Genomic DNA, 12,836 nt, shown 5'->3' on the forward strand with positions numbered 1-12,836 from the left:
CCTCAGGATCCTTGGAACTTAATTGTATTGAAAAGCATAGAATCAGCTCTGTTCTGTATAGCTGGTATTTCATCATCAAGTTATTTCATTCCTTCTATAGTTAAGAGAAACATACTATTAAAGAGCCTGGACAATGGTCACTTAAAATAGTCCAAAACACCCATATATAGCTGAGGCTCACAATACCGCTATACATTTCTGGGGTTTTCTGTGGCTCTTTTAGTAGGTACAGTACTCAAACCATATTAGTCAACAGTATGTCCTCATGTTATATTTAGTTCAAATCGTTTGACTATAATCCCCTTCTATTTAATAGATTTAGGATCTTTCTAATGTCTGAACACTAAGAGTCACACCCTGAAGTGTAACTGCAGCACAAAAGTAGCCAATTTAGCAATTTACACAATTGTTAATTTCGTAAAAATCAGTTACTCATATATGCTTTATTTAACCTGTTTTATTCAGAATAATTACTGCTGTGTTACCATGAAGTAAAGCACAGGATGTTTACCAGAACTTGATCCTATTCTCCATAGGCTCCAAGCCCTATCTCCACCCTATGGCTTTCACTCCCTTTTTCATTCCACAAAAGATCGCAATAACCATGACAATCTCATCTATAACTGCGGAGGCTGCGGCGGGGGGCAGATATAAAGAGACAATCAATGAGTAAGGCAGGGACAAACAGTGGGATACAGAGAGGGGGAGGCTGGGAGTGTGAGAAAGTAAATAGTAAAAATGGGACAAGATGCCTTGCCAGATATAGAGGATAGAAGCAGATAGACAGATGGTCAGACAGACAGACAGACAGACAGACAGACAGGCAGAAATACAGACAGACGGACAGTGTTGAGTGGGAGATTGTAACAGGTCCATCCCAGTACCCCACTTGCTTCCTGTAAATGTGTCCATAGCTGAATGGTCCCATGGGTCTCGGTCTGACTGACTCTACACTTACTACATCACTATAGCCGGAAACAACCTCCTGGCTGCTCAACCACTTCAAGCAGGCTGAGAGATGAAGGGAGAGATGGAGGCCAGAGAAAAAAGGACAGAGAAAGAAAATCAATTTCCAGAACAAATGCAAGTCAGCAGAAAAGGGAGATGAAATAGCTGTTTAAGCCCTCTGCAGGAATTTCCATATCCAATGTTCTGCTTCAACTAGTATGCTGTACAGGAAATGTCCAATCATACGATGTGTTTAAAGACAGTCAGATATTGATTTAGCGCAAAAATGGCAGAAATTATGAAGGGTTTCTCATGCTTGTACAGTTTGCGTTGTCTAAAGCTCAGGAAAGTGTGGATTAATGCAACTAAAGCAGGACTTTGGACATGCTGAACGTATGCACCTTATTTTCACCTTTCTGCTGTGTGTACAAATAGCTGTGGTGGCACTTAAAATATTTATGATTTGCACCTGGTGCTGTGCCTGCAACTTCATGTTGTTCCGTGTGTGTGTGTGTGTGTGTGTGTGTGTGTGTGTGTGTGTGTGTGTGACTATGCCTGAGTATGTGAATTTTATTTTCATATTAATGCTTAGTATTTTCTTAGGTAATAGTCCCATATCCCAGTAAAGTCACCCTGTATATTTTGGCAAATATATTCTCCCATTGACATTCAATGGAAGAGCTCCAGAATTTGCCTCTTGGTGACAACAATTGCTGGAGAAAAAAAGAGTCAAGACACTCTTTTCTCCAGCAATTGTTGGGAACTATTTAAGGTTAGATTGAACTGTCCAAGATGGGACGGGCATGTCAGTGTTTATTAGACTGTGGTCCAAAACGGGTCATCCATTCTGGTTGATCCATATGACAAGAGTGCTAGTATGTTTTAATTTGTCTAGATATAGCTAAAACAACCATTCAGTCAGATGACAAACATTGGATCATTATCTGTTGTTGGAATCATCCTAGAAAGCATTCTTAGTAAAATTACAAAAAAAAAGAAAAGTGAAATCTGAAATTTGACTGACAACTTGCAACTGACATTTCAACTTAAAAGAATCATACAATGAATGAATGCTCAGTTGCTCAACTCAGATAATACAGCTAATACACAGCTAGGTTACATCTAGTGAATCATCTTACCTCTAAAAGTAACATACAGCAGTCAAAGCCAGAATTGTAGGTTTAAACATCTATATATTTTTAAAACCATTGACGTAAGATTTGACAAAAATGCACAACATTTTTGCTTTGTGTGTGAGTGTGTGCGAACATGTGTGCATGCCTGTGTGTGTATACATGTGCAAATGTTCTTGGCTTGCTTACTTGAATTAATTCACTAGTGTTAATGTATCATTATGTACTGCAGGCCATATAGAGTGCAGGCTCAGCGCTGGTGGTTGTATCCGTTCCAAAGCCGGTCATTGGTTAGCTGCATGTGTCAGCCTCACACAAAGGTCTATAGGGAGCACTGGAGGAGGAGGCTCCCTCAGGATCAATAGCCCAACTCTTGTGCCTTTCCATGGGGACGGAGCCTCTGACAGGACCGCTCCATACTGTCTCTATGGCTACAGTTACAGTTGTCGTTTCAATGCGACTTTTATCATCTGATCATGCCAGGGTGCATTAAGTGAAAGGTCCGGGCAACTAAAGCTCACACTGCTATCAGATCTACAAAAGCAGATATGGAAGTGGTCAGGCTCGCTCTGTGATTGGAATTCTACATTCTGCAAGGCACATAAAAGCAATATAAAGAGAGGGAAAGGGCAAGCGGGAAAAACAGTTCACAAACATATTTAAATACAGCCATTGGTCATGGAGACATAAAATGCAGGAGATATAACAGCCATTTTCAGGCCAAATGTGGACATATAGACATATATGTGTTCTTAGATCAGATCTCAGAAATCATGTTAAAATGATAAGACATACCCGTATGTCTCTACTTTCTACTCACTGTATTGTTCTCTTCTATCAAAGCATCACAGCTTTATTTTTCTCTCACACATACAGAAAACACACACACACACACACACACATTCCATTTGGTTCCATTAAATATCAGCACACACACTCCCTCTCTCTCTCTCTCTCTCTCTCTCTCTCTCTCTCTCTCTCTCTCTCTCTCTCTCACACACACCTACACACACACACACACTATAATGATTCCTTGGCTCGGTTAGGTGTCATACATACTACTATTGTGAGAGATAGTATTCGCTTGCAGAGGAAAGGATTCTCACGACTGGGGTGCTAATCTTAGGCATACTCCCTCATGCATACACATTCTGTTCACAGCAACACACATACACACACATATACATTGAGTTTTCGCACACTGCAGTCCACCAGCGAGGGGGTGATGTCATTCTGTCTGCTGCAGCACCAGCAGAGTAAGCAAGCGAGGAAGAGAGAGAGAGAAATCAAGAGAGAGAGAGAGAGAAATGTAAGATAGAGGGGATAGAGAAGGGAAGAAAGGAAACAAACTGATCTCTGATTAAGTAGGGGGAGAAGGGAGATCAGGCCAGGAGATTTTTCCTGTAATGTGATAAAGGAATAATTTTACTTGGTAATATTGAGCTTCATTATGAGGAGGCTGGCACTAGTTTAGCCCGAGGACAGTGGAATGCCCATTGCACGACAGTGTGTGTTGGTAATGCTAATGTTAACGGCAGAGCAGACGAGCAGGTTATTGTCTGTTTCTTTCGCTCCAAACAGTATGATTAATGTGCCTGCTGATTTATCCGCGCTCTATGGGAATTATAAGAAAGGGACACATTCATCTAAATCACACTGGAGTCTGGCAAAACGTAGTAGAGGAATTACCACAGGCTGCTGTGTGTATGTATGTGTGTGTTTACACAAGTACGTATACATGTGCACTGTAAGTTTCTTTCCGAGTTAGGGGATGGGTGTGGTTCCCCTTCATCCTTATCTCACTGCACCACACACTTCTCGACACACACAAACATGTAGGGCACATTTTTATTTTTATTTAACCAGGCAAGTCATTAAGAACAAATTCTTATTTACAATGGCGACCTGGCACATAAGTTCACCTCTAGGCCAAGTTTTACCTTGGTGGAAAAATAAATTTGCTTTCACTAGCCATGTCCCGCTCGTCTCTCTCTGTGGGACTCCAGTGTGTGTCTGATGTCCTGTTAACTCCAGCAGGCTGTTGTGGGGGGGCAGTGGCCCGAGTCGGGACGCTAGTGGAGGGGCCTCAGTCGGGGTCACCATGGTGTTACCATGCCACCATTTGCTGCGCGACCACGCATATTGTGTTAGTTTGTGGGTGCATGTGTGTGTATGTGTCATCAGCTGTACTTGCTCAAACTTTGTTGAGAGGATTTTCCCTGTGTCACCATGGCAGAGTCTGCAAACAGCTCACACTACCCACTACAAAAGTCTGCTGAACTACAATCTGCACTGTGCTAGATTGTATGTAGAGCATAGTGTGTAGGAAGTATACCCATACAAAAAGATTTTAGAAAAATCATGTACGGTCTGCTTTCTATGATTGTATATATTTAGCATTTATATATATGATACCTATAAGTTTAATAGTATGAAAGTGGCCACTTTCATAGTAAGTCATATAACTTACAAGAATCAAAGTACATTTTTGTAAAGCCTCACATAAGTTACTTGCTATGAAAGTGCCTACTTGCATGTAAGGAACATAGCTTTATTCACAACATTGTGAATCTTTTCCATGTGGGTAGGCCTGTTTGATACCAAATGGGTTCTTAGACACACGCACACACACACACACACACACACACACACACACACACACACACACACACACATATGGGCAAGCACATGTGCGCACACTGACACACGCTCACAAAGATGTACATGCTGAAAGAGTGCCTATTTCTGCAGGGAGGATGGTGTATCTCAGTATAGTGATCGTAACTCTTGTGACAGGTGTGTGTAGGGTGAGGACTGGAGGTGTGTTGGAGTCAGTTTGTTGTTCTGCAGCCATCTGAAGGGAGGGGGTTTTGTGGGATATCATCTTTCCCAAAGTAAAAGTGAATGAGGGAGAGAGAGAGAGCGAGTATGGGAGTAAGACAGTGGGAGGAGGGAGACCATGGCTGACAACTTGGCAACTGTGAGTAAAGGAATGGGTTTTACTGAGACACAGAGGAGACTAAAATACCAAGTAGAGTCTTAACAATATGCACTGCACTTTTATGTTTTAAGGTGTTTATGTTTTTAAGGTGTTTATGATTTAAATTTTAAATAATTAGCAGGTGTTACAATTGTAACTTTAAATGAAACAAAATTTAATAAGCACTATCGTTCTGATTATAGTCTGTCCAGTGCTCTTATGTTGTCTCACCTTGTGGTGTCTCACCTTGCCTATGTGTGTGCGTGTGTGTGTGTGTGTGTGTGTGTGTGTGTGTGTGTGTGTGCGTGTGAGGGTGTGTTAGCTTCTCAACAGTCTGTGAGTGCACAATGACAGAATTGATCACTAAAAAGACAGCCGTCGGTAGTTTGAATTAGACAGGGATGATCAGAATAGAAAAGAATAAAGTAGAACTTTATGGTCCACACCAGGTGGAAAACTATCTTTTAGAAAAAGAAAGTGACAGGGAGGATTTAAAAAATAAAAAAAATAAGTTTGGAAAGAATGACTCAGAGACAAGTGGCTCTCCAGGAGTCGTTATACTTCCCACAAAGCACCAGGATTTATGCCTGTAGGGAGAGGACTGCGGGAGACCGTAGGAAGTTCATCTGATGAAACATTGTCACTATATATTTGACGAGCGCTGTATGTCTGCAGCTCAGCTGTCAGGCTTAAAGACCTACCAGACTGTCACAGACATGAAGTTTTGCTGCTTCAGGCAGCTGAAAGTGAAAAAGAAAAAAATCCTTTTCTTCTTTACCCCACCATTCCCTCTCCCTATAAACTCTTTTTAAAGTGACCTCCCTCTTTGCTCAGTGCTGTGCCACTGGTGTCATGCTGAGTGTGTTTTGGTGTCATTTGTTGCTATGCCTCCGCTTCGGGCATGTGGACCCTTTCTCCTTTTTAGCCAGGCTCTCTCCCTCTCAAAAGAGGACCAGCAACCCCGTCACAACAATAGACAACTGAAGGCAGTGTGTTATGAAGTTGGGCAAATCCATTTCAATGGTGTTTAATGGTAGCATGCAAGTATGCGTACATTTTTGTTTTTTGTTTTCTTTTTTGTTTGTTTTTTGATCAGAAAATGTTACCATATAAGGCTTATGATTGAACTTACACTCTATATTGCTTTGAAGCCACATGTCTAATCCCTGGTAGAGTGAAATGTGGGCTGAGCTTCCTGACCAGGATGTTGAGATAGCTGGTAAGATGGAGTGAGGAGGATGCAGGGAGGGGATGGGCATGGAGAGAGAGGAGATTATGTAAATGAAATGGAAAGGTGCAGGGTTTGCCGCAGTAGAGTTTCTCCCTGTGGTTCTCCCTCTCTCTCTCTCTCCCCCCCTGTGCCGCATGAGTGATCCTGTTTCAGCCTGGGAGAGACATGAAGCCCTCAGACGCAAACAAAACACAGACAAAAACACTAGGCATGCCATGTGCCGGACCATGAGCCAGGACACACACCAAACTCTCTCTCTCCCTCTCCCCCTCTCTCTCTCTTTCCCATTCACTTTCTGGCTCACTCTTTCTCTCGCTCTCATTCACACACACACACACACACACACACACACACACACACACACACACACACACACACACACACACACACACACACACACAAACACACACACACACACACATATATAAACACAAACAGAGTACAGACAATGAGCCAAGTGACTGCTGGGCAGAGCAGACACACCAGAGACCGACAGTATTATCGCCCTTGCCTTATCACCTGGGTACAGAGGAGCAGATAGAGCTGTGGACAGATTTCTAGAGGCTTTGAGGGAACAGGACTGGAAGACCAGTTTACAGTCAGAGGGGAGTCTGTGTGTACTCCAATCACCTGCATGCCCTCCCCTCAAACACACAAGTAGAGTAGGGGTTTCTGGCTCTATTTCCCCTACTTCCAAGGTGCATGGAGAAGGGACAAAGGTCTAAAAAGGTCAAAACTCCAGCAACACTTGTAGTATATAGAACAACTTTATTGTTAGACCAACGCGTTTCGGCTTGTGGCCTTCATCAGGGTCATCCTTTTTTCTCACCTCAAACACACACACACACACACACACACACACACACACACACACATTCACACACTCACACAGTGTCTCCCACACTTCAAGGCCCTTGTCTGCGAGGCCAATGGGATGGAGATTTTGAAACTGCACTGTCCAAAATCCCAAAGGAGGAGTGAAATGAGAGGAAAACTGATGGATGAGTTATTTTACTCTGTTGAGTCCGACAAATGTATTTTCTGCCTTTTTGAAAATAACCTAAACTCTCTATCTCCCTCTCCATTTTCCCTTACACCTCTCTCTTCCTCTCCCACTACTTTATGTGTCTCTCGCTCTCTCTTATACCCCCCCCATCCCCCTCTCTTCTCCTCTCTCTGCTTTGCTTGCAGGCAGATGCTGGCAACAGTTTTCTCCGGGCGGCCCGTTCTGGTAACCTGGACAAGGCCCTGGACCATATCAAAAATGGCATTGATATTAACACAGCCAATCAGGTGAGAGAGCTGCACAGTCCCCAGCTTTGAAGACTGTCAAGCTCCAGTAAAGACCAGCCAGTGATTTTGATTTATACTCACCATTCTTGGTTTTGTATTCACATCAGGTGATTTTTTGCTTCTCCACAAAACTGATCTTCAATTGCATTGCGTCACAGTGTGGGACAAGAAGAGTGATGTGTGTGTGTGGGACAAGAAGAGTGATGTGTGCGTAGATAGTTGAGGAGTTAGCCTCCCGCCTCTGGATAAAATCCTGCCAAAAGTTTGTGTTCTGTGTCTCCTGCTCTGCTTTCTAACTGATTAAATAAAAAATACTGAAGGCAAGTAGACGGCCCACTTTCCTTTTAAAGAAAGAATGGTAATGTGTGAATGGGAAAGGCAACACAATTTAGCTAAAGGCACTTAAAACCAATTACAGAATGAATCATTTCTTTGTCCTGATCAGATCCAAACAGAAAAATTACCTACTTGTACCACTGCCGGCTCTGAAAAGAGTGAGAGCTTAAATTATTTTAAAAATAAAGAGAGGGTACATAATCCACATCAATTAATTGCTGAACTGCTGGTTTTACTTGTCTAAAATTGTACTTTCTACACCAATTTAAATAGCCTGTCAGTGGGAGGACTGTAATATGTTTGATGTTATTTCTGGCAAAATGTATGGTTTAGTTGGGGATTTGACTTCATAAATAATGTTTTATGTTCTGTTCAAATACTGCCTATGTATACTGCTATATATTGTATATTTATTTTGATTTAAATGTGTGTTTTGAGTGTCCATTGTGCATGATGTGTCTGAGTCCATCAGTGTGTTGTTATGTGCCCGTATGTCTGCCTGTGCACTCAATCATGCACTGTATGTGCATGCTCAGGTAGACTGTTAATCAGACATTGAAGGTGGCAGGTAGAGCCAACGGGGTCTCCCGGGAAGGTATTAAATGGGGCAGGGGCTTCTCCTTTCACCCCCTCTCCTCCATTCTGCCTCCTTTACCCTGACGGTTGTTCCCAGGGTGGCCAGGAGCAGGCAGTGATACTGGGCTGAGACTGCTGCCCACAGGCTACTGAAACATGGCCAAAAACAGTGTGTGTGTGTGTGTGTGTGTGTGAGAGAGAGAGAGAGAAAGAGAGAGAGAGAGAGAGAGAGAAAGAGAGAGAGAGAGACTCCTCCAGCTCATTAATCTAACAATAGTCATGGTTTCCCTACCATTCACTTCTGCTGTCCCCAACATTTTCTAATTATTGCTGTCACACTGCTGTCAGGATTTGTAGGAGCCCTATTCACAAGAAGAGCACACATAACAACAGTCTTTACCCATGTAAAATGACACTGTATACCAGTCGCTATCTATTACTGGTAATTCCCCAAGAGTAATGAACGGAGACACCCCATGGACAAAAAATATAACTGCAGGCAAAAATACAACCTCAGTCACAAACCATAAAGCTCTGTGACTTGCAAGCTATTGCCATCCAACTAAATTCTCATGAACAACTTGAAAAAAAAATGTTAATTTTAGTTATTTGAAATTGTGTTTTTTTTTGCTGTTTTGGTGTGGAATGTGTTGGAGTTAAAGTGATAATCCGCAAGATTATTATTTTTCTTGACTTTGGTGACACCTTTGGTGATAAGCGTTCATTGCTTTGGTGTTTTGCACAATGTACACTACATACTGTAACACTAAAGACACTCAATGTAGACTTCAGTTTCTTATATTTTTCTTCTACCTTCTTATATTTATTCCAAACAAAATGCTGTTGCTGCTTCTATCAATCGATGATAGAGAGTAGCAAAACGGGCATTTTTTTTTAAGACAAAGTTGCGGATTATAACTTGGTGGTGACTGTACTGTGATATTGGTTGTGTGACTGTGTGTTAGTACTGATGCAGTGTGTAAAGTCAGTGAGGTGTCGGCCTGATGGGGGTCAGGCCAGGTGGAGGCTGGGCTGTGGCAGTTGTGTCTCTTTTTCCCTGTCTGAGTGGATCCTTCTGCCGTAGCTGGCTCTCTGGCCAACCACACTGCCTCGCTCCCTCCCTCCCCCAGTCTCACTCCGTTCCCCCCCCATCATATTTTCTTCCTCTCCTCTCCCTCTGAGCCTAACAACTGCTCCACTACCCTTTCTTCTCTTGTATGTGTACCCCCCAACTGTTTTTTTTCGCCCATCGTTCCCCTCCCTCCAGTCTCTCTCTCCCCTCCCTCTCTTCTCTGTCTGCAGTAGAGTGATGGTGTGCTGTGGTCTCCCCACTCAGAGGAATAATATCAGTGGTGTGGGAAAGGTCCAACCTCACATGTCCTGTGCGGCTGAAGGAAGGCTGTGTGAGGTCAGACCTATCCCACACGGCTCGTATTCTTCCCAGCCACGAGACCGGCGGCCTGCCATCCCCCTCCCGTCCTCCTCCTCCTCTTCCTCCTCCTCTCCGTCATCATTAATCAATTGACAGCGTTTCCATCCTGATCTTCACCCCTGTAGACGTTGTTTTTGCTAATAACCATCGTAGGCATTTTATTCTGACAGTACTGCATGCGTGGTGTTCCAGTGTAAGTATTTGCCTGTTTTGGTTTGCAAGCGCTACAGTATCTGTGAAAGTAACCTCATGTTTCAGTTGGCATGGTACACATGCGTTTGTGTGTATAAGCGTGTTTTTTTTTGACACAGTAATAATAGTGTGCCTAGTCTGTTTAGGACCCTTCAGTATGAGGTCTGCTTTGCTCTCTCACTCAGAATGGGCTCAATGGGCTGCATCTGGCCTCAAAAGAAGGCCATGTCAAAATGGTGCTGGAGCTACTCCACAATGGAATCGTACTGGAGACCACCACAAAGGTAACATCCTCAACAACAAACTCACAAATAATCCCAACTCACTGACAGAAATTCCTCTTCCAAAAACCCCCCATGTAAAAACCCTTATGTGAATTCAAAGCACATGTGCTTTTTGGACACATGTTGGTTTTCATATATGTGAAATTTCCCTTTTCCCGCGTGAAAATGACAATTGCAGCTGTGAATTGTCTCTTTGCATGTGAAGTTAAGTTTTCACATGTGACACAAATATTGTCATACTGTATGTAATGGCAGGTGGAAAAAAAACCACACCTATGAATTGAAATGTTTACATCTGAAGTAAAAACTTTCAAATGCGATGACAGGATTCGACATGATATGAAAACCAACATGTGTCCAAAAAGCACACGTGGGTTTTCACTTTTTTGGCTGCTCACTGTCTTTCTCGTGTATCTGTGTTTGAACAGAAAGGGAACACGGCCCTGCATATTGCAGCCCTGGCAGGGCAGGAGCAGGTGGTCACAGAGCTGGTTAACTACGGGGCCAATGTCAACGCTCAGTCCCAGGTGAGACCTACCGCGCTGCTCTCTCCTCACCCCTACACACATAACACAGCTGTGATCACACTGTCCCATAAGGCATTTACAGTATAGACTTTCCTGTGAAACCATTGTATTAACAAATGTAATTCTATCTGTTAACATGTGTCTGCGTTCCCATATTTCTGTGTGTCTGGGCTTCCTCTGTGTGTATCATTGTGTGTGCATCTGTGACTGTCGTGCCACTGCTTCTGCTGCTGTGTCTGTGGCTCTGCTCCCGGTGGTTGTGTGTGTTCGTGTGTATGTGTATGTGTATGTGTATGTGTATGTGTATGTGTGTGCCTGTGTCTGTGTCCATATGTGCGTCTGTCTGAAACAGAAGGGCTTCACTCCACTCTACATGGCCGCACAAGAGAATCATCTAGAGGTTGTGAAGTTTCTTCTGGAGAACGGAGCCAATCAGAGCATTCCAACTGAGGTACCAACCAATCGACAGAGAGAATTATTCACTGACTAATCTTTCAAGTTCCACCCCACCATCCTTGCTGGTCCTTAGTGCAGACTCACCCTCTTTCCACTGTCTTTTTGTCTCATTCCATTTTCTTCCTACAACCCTCTCACTTTGCTCTCACTGAGCCAACCTGTCTTCACCTCTGATTCTCCCTGTATCCTTCAGGATGGCTTTACCCCTCTGGCCGTGGCTCTTCAGCAGGGACACGAGAATGTCGTAGCCCTGCTCATCAACTACGGCACCAAGGGCAAGGTCCGCCTCCCCGCGCTGCACATCGCGGCGCGCAACGACGACACGCGCACTGCCGCCGTGCTTCTGCAGAACGACCCCAATCCTGATGTACTCAGCAAGGTACTTGTGTGTGTGTGTGTGTGTGTGCTGGTGTGTGTGTGGCTGTGGCTATGACTATGACTGTACACGTGTGCATATAGGTGTGGAAATATGTGTCTTGTGTTGTTTGTGTGTTTGTGTTTGCTCATATGACATGTTTTTATAAAGTAAAGGTAATAGAAATGACACATTCTCTCCCCGGTGTGTCCTTGCAGACGGGTTTCACACCTCTCCACATTGCTGCACACTATGAAAACCTGAATGTAGCTCAACTGCTGCTCAACAGAGGAGCCAATGTCAACTTCACCCCTAAGGTACGGAATGACTCATCCATGTAAAGTTTATGGAAGGTAACGCTCCTGTCCTGTTCTCAGTGTCTGTGCCTGTCTAATTGCCTCTGTGTCTCTGTCTAGAACGGCATCACTCCTCTGCACATTGCATCCAGACGGGGGAATGTGATCATGGTCCGACTCCTGCTGGACAGAGGGGCGCAGATCGATGCCAAGACCAAGGTGCTGTACACTTCTGTCTTACCTTCTCTCGCCAAACTCTGTGATTCCTTTGCCGTCTTTCTCTCTTCTTTGACACATCCATATACTAAATCACTGACCTCACTCTGCAGGATGAGCTGACTCCTCTGCACTGTGCAGCCAGAAACGGACATGTCAGGATCATAGAGATCCTTCTGGACCATGGAGCCCCCATTCAGGCCAAGACCAAGGTAATCCGACTAGATACGAAGTGAACCCCAAACCTCTGCTCACTCAGTGAGTTTATGCTTGTTTTATGTTTGACAGTATTGTATGTAGGGTGGGCAATTAACACCGGCCACCAGTCAAATGCTGATAAATTATGATATATAGATAGATAGTTAGTTAGTTTGTGTACTTATTAAATTCAAATTGTCATAGAAGCAACAAACTTGGAACATAATAAACATTATAACAAAACTAACAACGCTAATAAAGAAATAAGAATTGTGTAATTGTAGTGACTGGTAAGTTTGCCTAGCCTACCAGACACTTTGGCAGGAAAACAGCCAATGTATTTTCTAGTCTAAAAAGTAATTTAGCTGGTAAGATAATGAAAG

The 12,836-nt window shown here is 43.5% G+C and overlaps 1 protein-coding gene across 1 annotated transcript in view; it reads left to right on the top strand.

Annotated features, from left to right (window-relative positions):
- ank1a (ankyrin 1, erythrocytic a) overlaps positions 1–12,836 on the top strand; it is an 88,244-nt gene that overhangs the window by 46,641 nt on the left and 28,767 nt on the right. The window contains exons 3-10 of the mRNA XM_071523147.1: positions 7,484–7,585; positions 10,307–10,405; positions 10,834–10,932; positions 11,285–11,383; positions 11,582–11,767; positions 11,962–12,060; positions 12,160–12,258; positions 12,369–12,467. Of these exons, the coding sequence (XP_071379248.1) occupies positions 7,484–7,585; positions 10,307–10,405; positions 10,834–10,932; positions 11,285–11,383; positions 11,582–11,767; positions 11,962–12,060; positions 12,160–12,258; positions 12,369–12,467 (882 nt within the window). The remainder of the gene's footprint in view (positions 1–7,483; positions 7,586–10,306; positions 10,406–10,833; positions 10,933–11,284; positions 11,384–11,581; positions 11,768–11,961; positions 12,061–12,159; positions 12,259–12,368; positions 12,468–12,836) is intronic.

This window comes from Centroberyx affinis, unplaced genomic scaffold (assembly GCF_046629955.1).
Source record: "Centroberyx affinis isolate AG114_WGS23_722 - 3 ecotype Tasmania unplaced genomic scaffold, CSIRO-AGI_Caff_v1 ptg001070l_1, whole genome shotgun sequence".
Lineage (NCBI taxonomy): Eukaryota > Metazoa > Chordata > Actinopteri > Beryciformes > Berycidae > Centroberyx > Centroberyx affinis.